Source organism: Podarcis gaigeae (genome assembly GCF_964106915.1).
Source record: "Podarcis gaigeae genome assembly, chromosome: 4".
NCBI classification, from domain to species: Eukaryota; Metazoa; Chordata; class Lepidosauria; order Squamata; family Lacertidae; genus Podarcis; species Podarcis gaigeae.
In genome coordinates this window covers 24020967-24037237 of record NC_139677.1, presented here as the reverse complement: position 1 = coordinate 24037237, position 16271 = coordinate 24020967, and the positions used below count along the sequence as shown (strand labels likewise).

At 44.3% G+C, this 16271-nt stretch overlaps 2 protein-coding genes across 3 annotated transcripts in view; one reads left to right on the top strand and one right to left on the bottom strand.

Annotated features, from left to right (window-relative positions):
* Positions 1-2702, bottom strand: part of UBAC2 (UBA domain containing 2) — a 91076-nt gene extending 88374 nt beyond the window's left edge. Inside the window, exon 1 of the mRNA XM_083735401.1 lies at positions 2542-2702. Coding sequence (XP_083591527.1) covers positions 2542-2572 — 31 coding nt within the window. The 5' untranslated portion in view covers positions 2573-2702. The remainder of the gene's footprint in view (positions 1-2541) is intronic.
* A 182-nt stretch (positions 2703-2884) lies between these two features.
* The window catches only part of DOCK9 (dedicator of cytokinesis 9), a 132542-nt gene continuing 119155 nt past the window's right edge, over positions 2885-16271 (top strand). Inside the window, exons 1-3 of one of the 2 annotated variants that reach the window (XM_083735175.1) lie at positions 2885-2918; positions 4364-4428; positions 6364-6443. The gene's annotated coding sequence lies outside the window, so the exon portion shown is untranslated. Of the gene's footprint in view, positions 2919-4106; positions 4429-6363; positions 6444-16271 lie in introns of those variants that run through there. The other variant, XM_083735174.1, reaches the window with a different exon arrangement.

Sequence of the window (16271 nt, the reverse complement as noted above, 5' to 3'; positions counted from 1 at the left end):
ACTGTGGCCCTCCACATAATATTGCAATGCAACTCAACATAATATTGCACAGCTATTGGCCAAGATGGCTGGGGTTATGGGAGCTAGAGTTCAACAATATCATGAAGCCCATAGCTCCCCACCTGATTTAAACTCAGGGGTTCAGAGACTGGACAATAACTGCTCTGGAACAATACTTGGTCTTGCTCTAACTAGCTGATGCAGTCTCGACCACAGGCGCTATTTAACGTGTATTATCTGGGTATCCTACTGGTAAAGGGGTGGAATTTGAACTCATGCAACAGGAGGCAGAGGAGAATGTTAAGGGAAAGTTCGTGTTAAGGTTTAATGCTCTTCCCACATTCTTACAAGCCATCCGGTCACTGGGTAAAACTTCCAACTTAACTATATTAAGTTGGCCAACACAGCTCATTCTTACACAGTCCAGACTCCAGTTGTGCCATAACCACAACGGAAGAACAAAAATGTGTAACTCAACTAGCTGAGTACAGCTAGAAACAGCCGTCCTGGATAAGACCAAAGCTTCCTTTTAATCTAGCATGCTGTTTTCGACAGCAGCTGGCCAGATGCCTACGAGAAGTTCACAGACAGGACATGAGGGCAACAGCCATTTCTCACTGTTGTTCCTCAGCAGATGATATCCAGGGGCGCATTGCTTCTGATCCTGGAAGTACGGTAGTATACAGTGGTACCTCAGGTTAAGTACTTAACTCGTTCCAGAGATCCGTAGTTAACCTGAAACTGTTCTTAACCTGAAGCACCACTTTAGCTAATGGGGCCTCCTGCTGCTGCCGCACCCCCAGAGCACAATTTCTGTTCTCATCCTGAAGCAAAGTTGTTAACCGGAAGCACTATTTCTGGGTTAGCGTAGTCTGTAACCTGAAGCGTATGTAACCTGAGGTACCACTGTACACTTATCATGACCAGCAGCTATTGATAGCATTATCCAATCTCACTTTAAAGGCATCAAAATTGTTGGCCATCACATCTTGTTGAAGTGAATTCTACAGTTTCACTCTGCGCTGTCGTTTACATGCAGTCAGATATATAAAACATACAGATTTACAACGTATTATTAACATGAACACATGGTGGGAAACAATTTCCCTGCTAAGGCCATTGTGAGTCAAGGGTGAGGAGAGAGTGCACTGTGATGGTTATATTATTGCAACACAATCCTAACCCTGTCTATTCAGAAGTTAAGTGCTAGAGGTTTCAGGATTGCAGCTTTAGGTGCAGGAAGGTTCAGGTTGAATTGCCTGAACAATGACACTGACTGAATGACTTCAGACCAATCTCTGTGTCCCAGCCTAAACTATTGCACAGGACTGCTGTTGAAGGTAAGACGGAAGAAACCATGAGTGTTGCCTTGGAGGAAATGTGGAATAACACACTTTTTTATAGCAGTTGTAAGTTGTTAATTGTTATTAATGCTGTAACCTGCCCTGGGACCTTATGTTGAAACGTGGGCAATCAATCAATCAATCATGTGTTGCTGCCAGCCTGTGCACACTTATTTGGAAGTATGTCTCTCTGAACTTTGCTTAATTGGGGAATTTATGACCTTTTAAACTGTGGGGAGTTATTGTTTTCATTTGTTACTATGTTATATATTTTTGTGTTTTGTTTTGTGTGTTTTTTGATACTGTAAATATCCCTGAGTTTCTTGAATGAAGGCCTGTATAGCCCTTTAATAAATAAAATAAATAATAGTAATATGCTCATTCCAAAGGGTTAAGCCCGTTGCAGCAAAAACCAAAGAGTTGCATCTTTCAACGACAAGATCTTTCTTTTAGAACTTTGAGAAGACATGTGAAGGCAGCCCTGTATCGGGAAGTTTTTTTTATTTTGACGGTGTTATATGTGTTGGAAATCCAGCCCAATGGGCAGGGTATAAATAATAAAAGTATATCATCATTGCTCTTTCCCCCAGTGGATACTCAAGGGTATGCAGTACCGGCACCTCTTTTTGTTGTTGTTAAAAAAGTGTGACACTTTTTTTGGTTAAAAATTGTGACACTTGCTATAACAACTTCATGGTGAGTACAGGCCCCTCTCTTTCTTTGGTTAAAAATGGTGACACTTTTTTGGTTAAAAATTGTCACACTTACTATAACAACTTCATGGTGAGTACCTGCACCTATTTTTCTAGAAAAAAGTTCTTCTTCTCTTATTATTATTATTATTTCTGCAATGCGAACTTCCTGGGACTCAGATAACCCACTAAGGGCTGACTCGCGATCCGGCTAACGCGCGTTCCGAGCGGGCGCCGTACACACGCGCAAAAACTGCGACACGGGGGGGGGGAGCAATCCTTTCTTGTTAACGAAGCGTCGGGCCGGGCTCTTGGAAACGTCCCCCCCGCCGGGTGGCGGCCAGCGGGTTTCGGGGTTGGGGAGGGCCGAGGAGAGCGGAAGAGGGAGGAGACTCCGCGCGGGCGCCCGGAGAGCGGAGCCGGGGAAAGGGAGAGCCGGGTTCCGGAGGGCGGCCGCCTGCTTTGCCCCTTCCCTCCGTCCCCCAACCCAGGGCAGCGGTACTTACACAGCCCGCTGGAGCCGGTGCTGGTGAACATGGTCCCGGGCCGCAGGCCTCGCCGCCGTTCGCTCGCTCCCCGCCACGACGCCTTCGCTGGCCCGCTGCTCCCTCAGGAGGCCCAGGAGCCTCCAGCGGCGGCCGGGCCCGGAGCCTGAGGAGAGCTAAGGCGGCCGGGATGGGTCAGAGGCGGCCGGGAAAGGCCCCATGGCAGCGCCCCCTGCCGGAGCCGCGGCGGCATCCCGGCCGCAGAAAGCAGCCCCGGGCCGAGGGGAAGCGCCCTGGCCTGAGGCACGGCGGGCAGGCGGCCTCTCGGCTCCCCACCACACACACTGGTTTTTTTTGGGGGGGCGGGGGCTTTTCTACGCTACCCCGGCCCTAGTTCGGTAAATGTCCCACAGAGCTTCGGGTGGGGGGGGACTTAGGGGACGCTGTGGTTTGCTCAGGAGTGGGCTTAGCCTTATAATCCCAACCCCAAACTGGGATGTCCGCACGGTCATTTTGGACTCTGGACACGCGTTAGGTGTCGAAGGATATTGCCACGTTTCACCTCAGAAGAAGGAAGCCCCGCTGCGGGGGGGGGGGGGTTGGGGGTGGGAGCCGCTGCATGCTCTTTTTGCAGTCCAGTTCCAGGGGCACCGCCGCCCAAGAGACCTCCATGAGCACCTGCCAGGAAGAAAAAAGTCTTGCGTTTGATATAAAAGGCTTTTTAAACTGGTGATCCAGTCATGTTTACTTTGGCTATTAAGGCTGCGTTTGTAGGAAGTTTCAGTGGGGTGGTCTTCAACCAACTTTAACATTGGGAATCATGGACCCTAACTTAAGTCAATGCGTCTCCCAGTGAGTAAAGGTTAGCCGAATACTGTGTAGTCCGTTGCAGTCGGTGGTACTTGCTTCTGAATCTTCAATAGTTTGGGCTGTGAGTTTAGCTGAGTTAAAAGTATAATATAGGACAAATGGGGCCTGCAACAAAGTGTTGCAGTGCAGAGTGCTCCTGTGCAAGGTGCCGGGCAGCCATGCCCTTTTTCACAATACACTCTATTTTCCTCCCCCTCCTTCAGCCAGCATGCCATGGCAGCTGAGCATACTTATTCCTCGTTGGTCTGTTTTGGGGGATCTATCCCTGTCAGATTTTCCCCCAGCCAACTGCAAGAGTTTTTGTACTTCTGCAAATCTTTGGGTTCCTCTGAGCTTGCTGATAATAGGATTCACACTCAAAGAATGAGTTCAGTATTGAGCATATAGGATTCCAGCCAAAGAGCTTTTATAGTGAACAAATCTTCAGTTGCCACGTATGTTTGTTCTACACAGTCGCTTTCTCTCCTGTTAATTACCTGTTCTACATACCAAACACTAACACGGAGTTAGTGCATGCACACACTGGAGCATGCTAAAGATCTCTTTAAATGCCTTAATATCTTTAACCAACCTGTTGCATTGACAGGCTACATAGTTAAGGAATGGTAAAGCAAAAAATAATAAATAAATAAATCCCCTCCACTCTTCTGATGTTTGCTTATAGCTGAAGTATGGATTCTAATTTGCATTTATGAACAATAGATCTGGATGAATTGTACTGTGAAGGTGTAGCTAAGCTTGCATCTCAGGACTGAGGCCAAATACCATGTAATAATTAAAATGGGGTTAATGATACTGACCACTTTGCAGGGTGGTTGTAAGGATTACCTACTTCAGAAATGTGCCGTATAAATGCAGAGTATGTATTATAGTAGCAATTTACTTTTTGGACTGAGTAAAATAACAAAAGCAGTGATCCTATGCACATTTAATTAGAAGTAAGCACATTAAGCTCTTAAATATTTTCTTCTAGGTACGCATTAAGAGGCTATGGCTGCATTTATTTGTCAAAGCAGTAACCTTTGGACTTGGGTGGAGGTAGGTATCATATTTTCAGAAGATCTAAAAAAAAAAGTAATGGTGCTTAGTAACCTCCAAACGTATTTCCCACACAATTCCAGCCATGGGTTGGGGTGTAATAGCTAGTTTATCATAAATAACAGTAAGGATATACTTGGGTTTCGATGGGTGTTTTAACAGTGGGAGAGCATATTCTGAGCTAATAATCTTCCTGAATGTTCTAAACCTAACTCGTCATACCTTCCCTCCAGCTCCCATAATCCACTGCCTCCTACTGCTTTGCCTTAAAGCCTTAAAACATGGAGCTGCTGAGTAAATGAGGTCCTGCCATTAGCCATAATAGCAGCAAAGTGCTGAATGTTTTCTGAACTTCCTGGAACTAGTGTGAAGAAGCCATTTTATTTTATTTCCATCATGATGAATGGGAATTCATGCTTGGGGGCATCCCATAGGCATCTGGTTAGCCACTGATAAGAGGATGCTGAGCTAGGTGAGACTTTGGTGTTACCCAGCAGGGTTTTTCTTATGTCCTTAGGATCTAGTTAAATTATGGAATTCCCTCCACGTGGACAGCAGGACAAAGTACAGAAAGATGCTTTTCAATATAAATGTTTCCAGATTAGCTACTCTTGAAATTTGTGGCTCATACTTTGTAGGAGGTATACAAAGAATTGCAGTCTTAACCCAGAAGTGCTTCTAAAGAGGTGAGCTGGGCATACTTCCAATAAAATATAATATTGAAATATTGTAGCTGGGTGATCAGGTGAAAAAGAGTACAATAGCTGTGTAGAAAAATGTCAGCAGGTGTAGCTTGTCATGCAAGCCACACCTCAAATTCCTCTTCTGCACAACTATTAACATACCCTCCAACATTTCTCTGATGAAAATAGGGACGTCCCATTCCATAACAATAATTTTACTATTTATATCCCACACATCTTACTGGGTTGCCCCAGCCACTCTGGGCAGCTTCCAACATATATAAAAACACAATAGAACATTTAAAAAACTTCCCTGTGCAGGATTGCCTTCAGATGGCTTGGGGGTCGGATAACATCATACCCTTTCCCCAATTTAAAGAGGGACAGCCTAAGAAAAAGTGGGACATTCAAAGATCAAATCAGAAACCAGGATGGCTTCTCTAAATAAGGGACATCTCTGGAAAATAAGAACACTTGGAGGGTCTGATTTAAAAGTTCTGAGCCTTGACTTTTATCTTGCCACCCTGCTTTACGGCATACTCCAGTTACAGGCAGCCACATTATTCCATACATACGGCAGTGATCCAGTTTATGAAAACGACTGTTACTGATCAACAAGGGAGAAGGCAACTCTGTCTGTTACAATCACATGCCCTGCCTCCAAAATAACTCCTCACCAACCCATGATCCCCTGGCTTCCAGAACACACTCCAGTATCACAAATATCTCCCTCTAGAGGCTGTTCTTGGAGGTGCATAAGGCATACAAAAGTTTTTGTTTATTGTTGGGATACCAAAGGGAAGCGGCCCTAAGCTTTAATGCAATTATTGTTAACAATTGATGTCTGCTGCTGAGTATAGCATCAAAACAATTCCCCGGTCCAGTGACACAATCAACTGGCAGTTTCATGACACGGCTGCAGATGTTCGTGAATAGCTGTTCAGAGGCATCCTGGAAACAAAAGCTGGTACTTCTCAGTACAATGGACCAAGCGGATGAGGCTTCACAGTGGCCTCTTGCCCTGCTTTTGACACTTGTATAATTGCAGCAGTGAAGATCCTGTTCTGCTCATGGTAATTGTGTTACACAGAGAGTCAAGAAGCAAATTTCACTCCTTAAAGACTTTTGTTATTTATGGGCAGGACATAACATCATAAAATTATTATTATTATATTATTATTATCTTAAGAACATAAAATACAAAACAAAACAAGAGTTAACCAACAATAAAGTTTCTGGTACTGGTTTTTAGGAGCCTGGTTCAGAAGGGAGGGATAGATGATATACAGCTGGCTCCCACATCTCTCCAGAGAAAGCTGACAACAGAAAAAGGTACGGTAAATGTTCGGGAAGGCAATGATGGTAAGGCTGTTCAGCCTCCTAGAATTGTCAACTGCTGGTGCAGGTCTTAGAGAAGAGAAGAAGAGTTTGGATTTGATATCCCGCTTTATCACTACCCGAAGGAGTCTCAAAGTGGCTAACATTCTCCTTTCCCTTCCTCCCCCACAACAAACACTCTGTGAGGTGATTGGGGCTGAGAGACTTCAGAGAAGTGTGACTAGCCCAAGGTCACCCAGCAGCTGCATGTGGAGGAGCGGAGACGCAAACCTGGTTCCCCAGATTACAAGAGTACTGCTCTTAACCACTACACCACACACACTCTCTTACTGCACTATTGGAATGGGTGTCTTGTTTCTAACAGGGTTGCATAATGCCACCATGTGATAGTGGCTACTACAGTCCTTGAATCATTTAGTCTGGGATAGCACTGCTGATTCTGAAAGGCTGTTTTGGACAGTGCCGGATTTATGTATAGGCTAAGTGGGTGGCGCTGTGGTCTAAACCACAGAGCCTAGGGCTTGCCAATCAGAAGGTTGGCGGTTTGAATCCCCACGACGGGGTGAGCTCCTGTTGTTCAGTCCCAGCTCCTGCCCACCTAGCAGTTCGAAAGCCAATCGAAGTGCAAGTAGATAAATAGGTACCGCTCCAGCGGGGAAGGTAAACAGCGATTCCGTGCACTGGTCTGGTTCACCAGAAGCGGCTTAGTCATGCTGGCCACATGACCCTGAAGCTCTACGCTGGCTCCCTCGGCCAGTAAAGCAAGATGAGTGCCACAACCCCAGAGTTGTCCACGACTGGACCTAACGGTCAGGGGTCATTTTTTTTTAAAGTAGGCTGAAGCCTGTTGTTGTTGTTGTTTAGTCATTTAGTCGTGGCCGACTCTTCGTGACCCCATGGACCAGAGAACGCCAGGCACCTCTGTCCTCCACTGCCTCCCGCAGTTTGGTCAAACTCATGCTGGTAACCTCGAAAACACTATCCAACCATCTCGTCCTCTGTCGCCCCCTTCTCCTTGTGCCCTCCATCTTTCCCAACATCAGGTTCTTTTCCAGGGAGTCTTCTCTTCTCATGAGGTGGCCAAAGTACTGGAGCCTCAGCTTCACGATCTGTCCTTCCAGTGAGCACTCAGGGCTGATTTCCTTCAGAATGGAGAGGTTTGATCTTCTTGCAGTCCATGGGACTCTCAAGAGTCTCCTCCAGTACCATAATTCAAAAGCATCAGTTCTTTGGCGATCAGCCTTCTTTATGGTCCAGCTCTCACTTCCATACATCACTACTGGAAACAACCTGACTATCTTAAAGAAACTGTGCCCATGGTATACCTACTTTCCCCCTTCTCATTTTGACTCTCCAGCTTCATATTTGTTTAAATTAACCATCCCAAAATACAGACGTGCCTTTACATTGGCTAGATGGGATGTTCTCCCTTCTGCCGTACTCGAAGGTCGCTACCAAAAGACTCCATTTGAAAAACGACTCTGCCCATGTGGAGATGGTAACACGGAAACAGTGTCCCACGTCTTCCTATCCTGCCCCCTTTACAAAGACCTAAGGAATGAGATTATTACTCCACTCATTCTCTCCAACCCCGGCCGTTCACCAGACATCACACTGTATTTCCTCTTATCTGATACGGATAGTCAGATAACAGAGAAGGTCGCGAGGTACATCGAAAGAGCTATGAAATTGAGGGCCACCATCTGAGTGACAGACTTGTTCATCTGACGGACCTCCTTTTGCTTGTTCTTTTCTCCCTTTTATCCTTATTTCTATTTTTAATTCTTGTATAGCTGTGGCCTGTTGGCTTTGCTAATAAAGTTTTGATTGATTGATTGATTCATCACTACTGGGAAAACCATAGCTTTAACTATACGAACCTTTGTTGGCAAGGTGATGTCTCTACTTCTCAAGATGCTGTCTAGGCCTGTCATTGCCCTTCTCCCAAGAAGCAGGCGTCTTTTAATTTCGTGGCTGCTGTCACCATCTGCAGTGATCATGGAGCCCAAGAAAGTAAAATCTCTCACTGCCTCCATTTCTTCCCCTTCTATTTGCCAGGAGGTGATGGGACCAGTGGCCATGATCTTCGTTTTTTTTATGTTGAGCTTCAGACCATATTTTGCGCTCTCCTCTTTCACCCTCATTAAAAGGTTCTTTAATTCCTCCTCACTTTCTGCCATCAAGGTTGTGTCATCTGCATATCTGAGGTTGTTGATATTTCTTCCGGCAATCTTAATTCCGGCTAGGGATTCATCCAGCCCAGCCTTTCGCATGATGAATTCTGCATATAAGTTAAATAAGCAGGGAGACAAAATACAGCCTTGTCGTACTCCTTTCCCAATTTTGAACCAATCAGTTGCTCCATATCCAGTTCTAACTGTAGCTTCTTGTCCCACATAGAGATTTCTCAGGAGACAGATGTGATGATCAGGCACTCCCATTTCTTTAAGAACTTGCCATAGTTTGCCGTGGTCGACACAGTCAAAGGCTTTTGCATAGTCAATGAAACAGAAGTAGATGTCTTTCTGGAACTCTCTAGCTTTCTCCATAATCCAGCGCATGTTTGCAATTTGGTCTCTGGTTCCTCTGCCTCTTCTAAATCCAGCTTGCACTTCTGGGAGTTCTCGGTCCACATACTGCTGAAGCCTAGGGCCTCTGAATCTAGGGGGCCTCGCCAGTCCTCCCGCTCCCCAGTGCCACAGTCTCCCCTCTCCCAAAATTGTAAACCCAAGACTTCATGCAAGGGCAAGGCAACTCAGTAGTAGTAGTAACAACAAACAACAATTCCGCTCACTTCTCAGTCTCCACATATTAGAACAACTTAAGATAAGCTTTATACCTCTCAAAATACATAGCTGGAGTAGTCTAGTAAGAAACTACATTCAAGTCTATAATGTCTGTGTTAGACTCCTAAGAAAGTTTAAGCATTTTATGATAAATGCATTACAAATAAGTTTTGAATGAAGTCATTATTATTTTTTGTAAGGTGGATCTCAAATAATGAGTGTTGCATGAATCCTGCATATTTTAATAACCATCTGTAAAAGAGCAGAGACCTAAACACAATATATGTATGACACAGTTGAACTTGGCAGCAGAGCCCAGTCTTCTTTTTATACACAACATAGCATACTTTTTAATACGTTCCCTTGAGAACCAGTCAGCCCTCAGGGGAGTGTGCCTGTCAGCTTTCTCCTCCTTAGACTTCTGGAACTCAGGTGGAAGAGAATGGGAACAAAGGTGGAATTAGTTGACCCTGGCGCCACCTACTGTTGCCTTCCCTGTCTTCCACTCTACTAGTACCAATGGGCTCCAGCCACCGCCGCTAACAAGAATGTATTTTATCTCATTCGTGAGGTAGGATACCGCTAACCTGCTGAACTGACCGAGAAGCCAAATTACTAACAGCTTTTAGGATATGGAAACTGAAATTACACATAAATAAATCTATGCTACTTAGCTCTTGATGTCTTAAAGATAATCTTGCTGCCCCATCCTGTTATGCTTGTGGAGCAATTAACAAGTCCCAGTGGGGCTTACTCTCAAGTAAATGTGTTTGGGATTCCTTTAATAGTATGTGTATGCAGAAGTAGCTGCTCCCTTTCTGCCTTCAGGGGCTATGGCTAGGCAAACTACCGTACTTGGAATAAAAAGGACCCGTTTTTTTGGAACAGGTAGTTTTCAAGTTGCATCCTAATAGGAAAATTCCAGTTACCTTAAGGGTGCATACAGATGTGCAGGAAGGGGACGGTACACTCAGTTTGTTGTCACTCGGAAATCTATACTTTTCTGGGAGCTGCTCAGACAAAGTAGACCCATCTACGCACTGCATGGTGTACGCAATTATTGTTCCTAGGAACTAGCAAATCCATACTAAGTTTGAAGTGAGGCATTGCTTATTTTTATTTTTGGACTTCTCTTTTGTGCAAGCATTGTAGATAATTAAAGGTGTATGTGCACATTTAAATAAAAACCCATGGATCTCAACTTTCCTGGCTTGGAGCAATACAAACACACACACACACGGCTGCTGTTTTGTGCAAATTTGGTAGATTGAGAAAGTTGTATTTAATATTTTTTTTAAGTGTGTGCTTACAGGTAAGCAGATACCAGTGTGCATGCCCATAATAACCTCAGGCAATGCCACCCAACCCATGAAGTGGCGTGAAATGGCTGCCTCAGCTGGAGTAGGCTCAGGTGAAGGTCAGGTCAGATGCCTCATTGAGCCCAGAAGGTATAACAGGAAAGCCATCCTGGCCATAGCTGGAGCAGAGTGCTATAGCCAGGCTACTGAGCAGAACACCTGGAAATGCACATGTTGCACCTGTGCTGAGGGAACTGTACTGGCTTCCGATCAGCTATTGGGCTATGTGCAAGGTCCTGTTGTGTAAACACATAAAGCCATGAGCAGCTTGGGACCACGTTACCTGGAGGAGTACCTTCCCTCTGTAGACCTGTAAATTCACTTAGATTATCTGTGGAATAGTCTCCTCGTGATTCTGCACTCTCCAGAATGTCATTGGGCGATGTCCCTGAAAACAGGCCTTTCCAGCTATTGCGCTTATACTGTGGAATGCTCTCCCCTCTGCCATACATGAAGCAGCAACCATCAATTGCTTCAGGTGTATGTAAAGATGTATCATTTTTCCATCTAAAGGGTAAGTCCACATTGAGCCTGGCCACCATGTTTTGTGAGACTCCCTTTGAAACTATCCTGCAGGCTCAAGCTCTGCACAAGGGGGAAGTGCTAAAAAAGCAAAGGGCATCAAATGAAGAGATTCAAGATGCCCTCACTGTTTTTGTATTGGATATTTATCTGCATACAAAATTACTATACTGCTTGTCAAACTCAGTTGAGAGATGGCTTATTATAACTGGCATATGATTCATGGACCAGATGCTTATTTAGCATGATTTTTTTTCAATGAAGGGGGAAATGATATTTAGCGATTATGAAAGCTGTTGTGCTTGTGCTGAATATAAAGCAGTTAAATGAAATGATGCATGAGGCAAAGAATGGGAAAAGAGACAAAGGGCGTAATCATGAGAAACTTAGGGTGATGGAATGTAGGGAGTTGGCAAGGTGTGAGGGGGAGTGTAGGAGGAGATGAGGGGAGCGATATTGCCAAGTCTGAAGTTACGCAAATTGCCGTGCCTTAAATGAGACAGAAGAAAACAGAAGAAAGCTAGGCTGGTTTACAAAAAAAATGTGTGGGTGATGATCACTGTGATAAGCTAGTGCCAATTATACTATGCACACAGAATGAATATTTATATCTTACTGGAGAGAGAGATTATTTCCTCACATTTAAGCTAAACACTGATGCAATTTATAACACGGAAGGAATTCCTTTGATTCCAGTAGGGTGACTGGCCTTCATATGTATGAAATCAGAAGGCAATGTACAAAGTTGGGGAAACCTGCTGTTCAAGATAGGCATGACGTTTAGAATAAAGTACTCAAAGCAGTAGACTTTCTGTTTGCTGAGTGTGGCAGCCCTGCCCTTGAAAAAGAGCTAAGGCTGAGGTGGAGAAAGAGGAGTTTGTGGTCACTGTACGTACAATCATCTGAAAAATACAGCTGGGTTATTGATACCAAGCCTTAGGCTGATGGCCATGAGCCCTGTGGATTCTGCGACAGACACTCCCCAGATGTGATTCACCCAAAGAGCCAAGCACCTTCTGCTCCACAACACCTGTCCAGAAACACAAGGAGCATACTAGGCAAGAAGCTAGCGAGACTACGAAGTGCTCTTCTGCAAGGCAGGGAGTTGCCCTTTTAAGAAACTATGCTCTAAAGGTGGAGCCTAGGAGGACTAATCTGGCCTGAGGGATTGAGGGAATTATGAAGCCTCAGGCAATTTCTACCTTTATTGGAGCTATGAATGGTGCCAAAGCTCCAGCTGCCTTGCTTTCCTGAAGTGTTGCCATCTTGCCCTATGGGTTCCTGCTGCAAACAGAACCAGATAGCTTGCTCCACCCAATTTTTGCAGGCTGGTGGATCTCCAGAAGTAGCTTACCAGCTAGCAGCCAATTATGTCAAACTGCAAGTGTGCCTGGAAGTCATAACCACACTGTGTGGGGCCTATTCATTTAAACAACCTTAAAATATCAGTGACTTCCTTTCTTCTCTTTCCATGGTTCATTTTGCATAGCATAAATCCCTGCATATTTTATATAAACTAAACCATTATTACTTCCATCAAAACTTATTTACACTGTTGAATTTATCTTAATGCTGCCAATGTTTTCAAGTGTACACAATTTCCCACCATATATTAAATAAACCTTTTCCAGTCTTCTTTAAATGAATGTTCTTGTTTTCTTATTCTATAAGTTAGATCCACTAGCTGCGCATATTCTGTCAGTTTGAGTTTCTTTGGTTGGAACCTCACTCATTTTCCATTTTTGGGCCAACAAAACATGGGCCGCCGTAGTGGCATACATAAATAACCTTTTTCGACACCTGGGAATTCCCATCTGAATTATCTCCAAAGAAAAGGACCTTGGGTTTATTTGGAAAAGTACTTTTAAACATTTCCCCCCCAATTCATTATAAATTATTTCCCAATACTCTTTTACCCTTTTACAGGTCCACCACATATGAAAGAACATACCCTCGACCTCATTGCATCTCCAGCATTTATCTGATCCAGTCTTATACTGTACATTTTAGCAAGCCTGCTTGGATAGCTGAATCATAGCTTGTTATGCTTAGGTCTCCAACATCAGGATCTGTAGCAGGCTTAGGAAATCTCAGTTGCTTATAAAGCAGTTAGGAACAGTAATCTTAAGTAAATAGATCTCTGTAACTTTTTGTTTTTGCTTTCACATTTTACTACATAGTCTGGGTGTATATGCTTGTACCTACAGAGCTAATCTAATCTAATCTAATCTAATCTAATCTAATCTAATCAATGCTTCTTAATGAACAGCTCAAGGCCAGGATGACATATCAAATCCCAAGTGTTTTCCCATAGATTGTGTTCAACCTATTGACAGAAAAGGAAAGAGAAAATAAAATAATCAGAATGGCAAACCAAATTTAGTTACAATAGAAATGACATTAAACTCACTCCGAAACTTCAAAACTGCTTAATGATAACATGTTTCAGGGTGCTCAGTTCATTTAAAGTGGCATCACTTCTTAATTAGAGCTGTACTAATTTAAATAAGCTCAGAAATCTGGGCCTGCTTCCAAGTCCAAACCTATAAATACTTACCCCCTTTATATAAATGGATCCTTTTTTATAATAGGTGTGAGTTTGTTGCCGTTGCGTTGAACTATATTTATTATTCTTGGCTCAGAGAATGAATAATGTGTACAAGTTTATCCATGTTAATAATTATGGCCATATTTCAAATTATTTCTCCATTGTACTTGTCCACTGGAGCAAGCACGCTTCTATTAATATCACTCGATTCTTCTGTTTTAGTTTAGTGCAATGAATGGGAGCCTTTCTGGGAGCAACCTGTCAGGAATGCATGGATGGAAAGCTCCCCTGTGGACTTGGTGGTAAAACATAGCTAGTATATTATTAAAGTGACAGGACAAAACAGGCTGCACGAGAAGAATTTTTGAAGGACTACAGAACTCTTTGGCTGCATTCCTAGGCCAATTTAATTGAATTCATTGGATCCTACTTCTGAGTAAATGGGTGTGATCACATCGGTTTATGGGTAACAGAAGGCGTGGGGAACCTCTAACCCTCCAGGTGTTGCTGAACTACAATTCCCTTCATCCCCTGGGTTAAGGAAAGAGCCATAGTTCAGTGGTAGAGCATCTGCTTTGCATGCAGAAAGTCCTAGATTCAATCTTCGGCATATCCAGGTAGAGCTAGGACTGTTTCTCGGAAAGCCGCTGCCAGCCACTGTAGACAAAGCCTCTCCTCCTTCCGGAGGGAAGGGGTTGTGAGCGGGAGCCGATTCCCACTTCATGCAGGGGGCTCAGCCGCCTGCCCTTCCATCATCGCTGGCGCGCCACGCCTCCCGGTTGGGCACCCAATCGGGTGACACCGTGGGGGGCGTGGTCTAGCCGCTCAAATGTGACTGCACCAGCTCTCCCCGCCATTGCACAGCCGATTTCCACGAGTCTACCACCCACCACTCCCTTTAGAGCGTAGCTTGTCGCCGGACCTTGCTATGGACCCATGGTTGGTCACCCTGGTTGCCCAGGGGGCCTGGTAGGAGTTTATTCTAATTGGCAAATTGGCACTGGCCTCTTGGTTTTTTTCGCTTGCCTCGTAGGAATCGTCACAACTTTCTTTGGTATTTGGTGGTTAGGCACTGGAATGTGTTGTTGGTGTATGGAAGGGCAAGGTGTGGCCATCGCCTACCCCTTCACTTATGGCTATTCCGTTAAAGGAATCCGGCGGTCATGGATCCTGTCCGATGCCCTGTGTGGCGGGGGGTCATGGCACGACCCCCGGTGACATCAGGGGAGAGCTTAGAGTTGTATTTGCATCAACAGGCTCCCCTACTGGTGGATAACCCTTCGACAGACTCACCCATCTCCGAGTGGGTGGAGTCAGATTTGCTGTTGTCCAAGGCCTAAGCCAATACCTTCTCACATGCTGTAATCGATAAAGTTGTGGCCTTTTCTAGCCCATTAACCTTATATCCTGTGTCCACGTGTCATTATTATTCCCAAGCGGGGGACGGGTCTTCGAATCACAACACTGAGCTTGGTGGACCAATGGTCTGACTAAGTACAAGATTGCATCCTATATTCCCATATGTTAAGAAGCATAGTATACAGAAAAGGTCACAAACTTTCTGAAAACTGTCATCTCCATGTTAATTGTAGGAGAAACGTGATTTTAATATGAGTTATCTGTAAGAGAGACATGGTTTTAATATGAGTTGTTATCAAATATATTTTCAGCTACATTCACTTCATAATTCTCAGGCAAGAAGTAAACGTTCTGACGTACATAGGAAGCTGCCTTATACCAATTCAGAGTACAGTACTGGTCCATTTAGCTCAGGCAGGGGTCTTTGCCAGCCCTACCTCAAGAAGTCGAGAATTGAAGCTGGGATCTTTGGCACCTGATGCCACAACATTGCTGAAGCAAAGCTGGCATGGATATGTTCAGAAATTGGGAGAGGAGACTGCTGGGAGCCCCATGCATGATTACATGTAAGGTATAGCTTGCTGTGGCAGGAACTTGAGTAAATAGATGTCTCCTGCTACCTATTGGGAAGCAATGGATGATTGGAATAGAGCAATAGGACAAAGAGATCATAAGCAGTTCAAGCTTAAGTGCCAAGGAGCCTTGGCATTGGGCAACTTCCTTTGTATGAGCAATGCCCTGCAGAAATTCTGGCCCTAGTCCAGTCATGCGTTGCAAATCTCCAATTGATTTCCTATGTTCGTTTTTCTGAGCGCAATATTGCAGTTGTAATATTGCTGATTTGAATACTGTAATTATCAAAGGTGTGACTATGTATAATTGAGCAATTGGGAGGATGCTTGATATGGAAGAATGTGCACGGAGCTGAGGAATCAGGAAATCCTGTGACACAAGAAAGGCCTTGCCAATTAGTCACCCTGTCTCCATCCATAAATATAAATAAGAACACCTGAGCTTCATTTTCTATTTGTGTGCCAAGAGGACTGCAGTATTTTATTTCTTTTAATGTGATGGTTGGTTTATTAAATGCATGTACATCAGTCATGCAGTAAATGATGCTTATAACTTCTCTACCCAGTGTAGCCCAAAATAGAAATATATTTACATATAGTTAACTATAGAAACTTAACAACTTTTTATGAGAAAATCAGGAGTCCTTTGTGTCAGACTCTGGTGGTGGCCAGGCAGG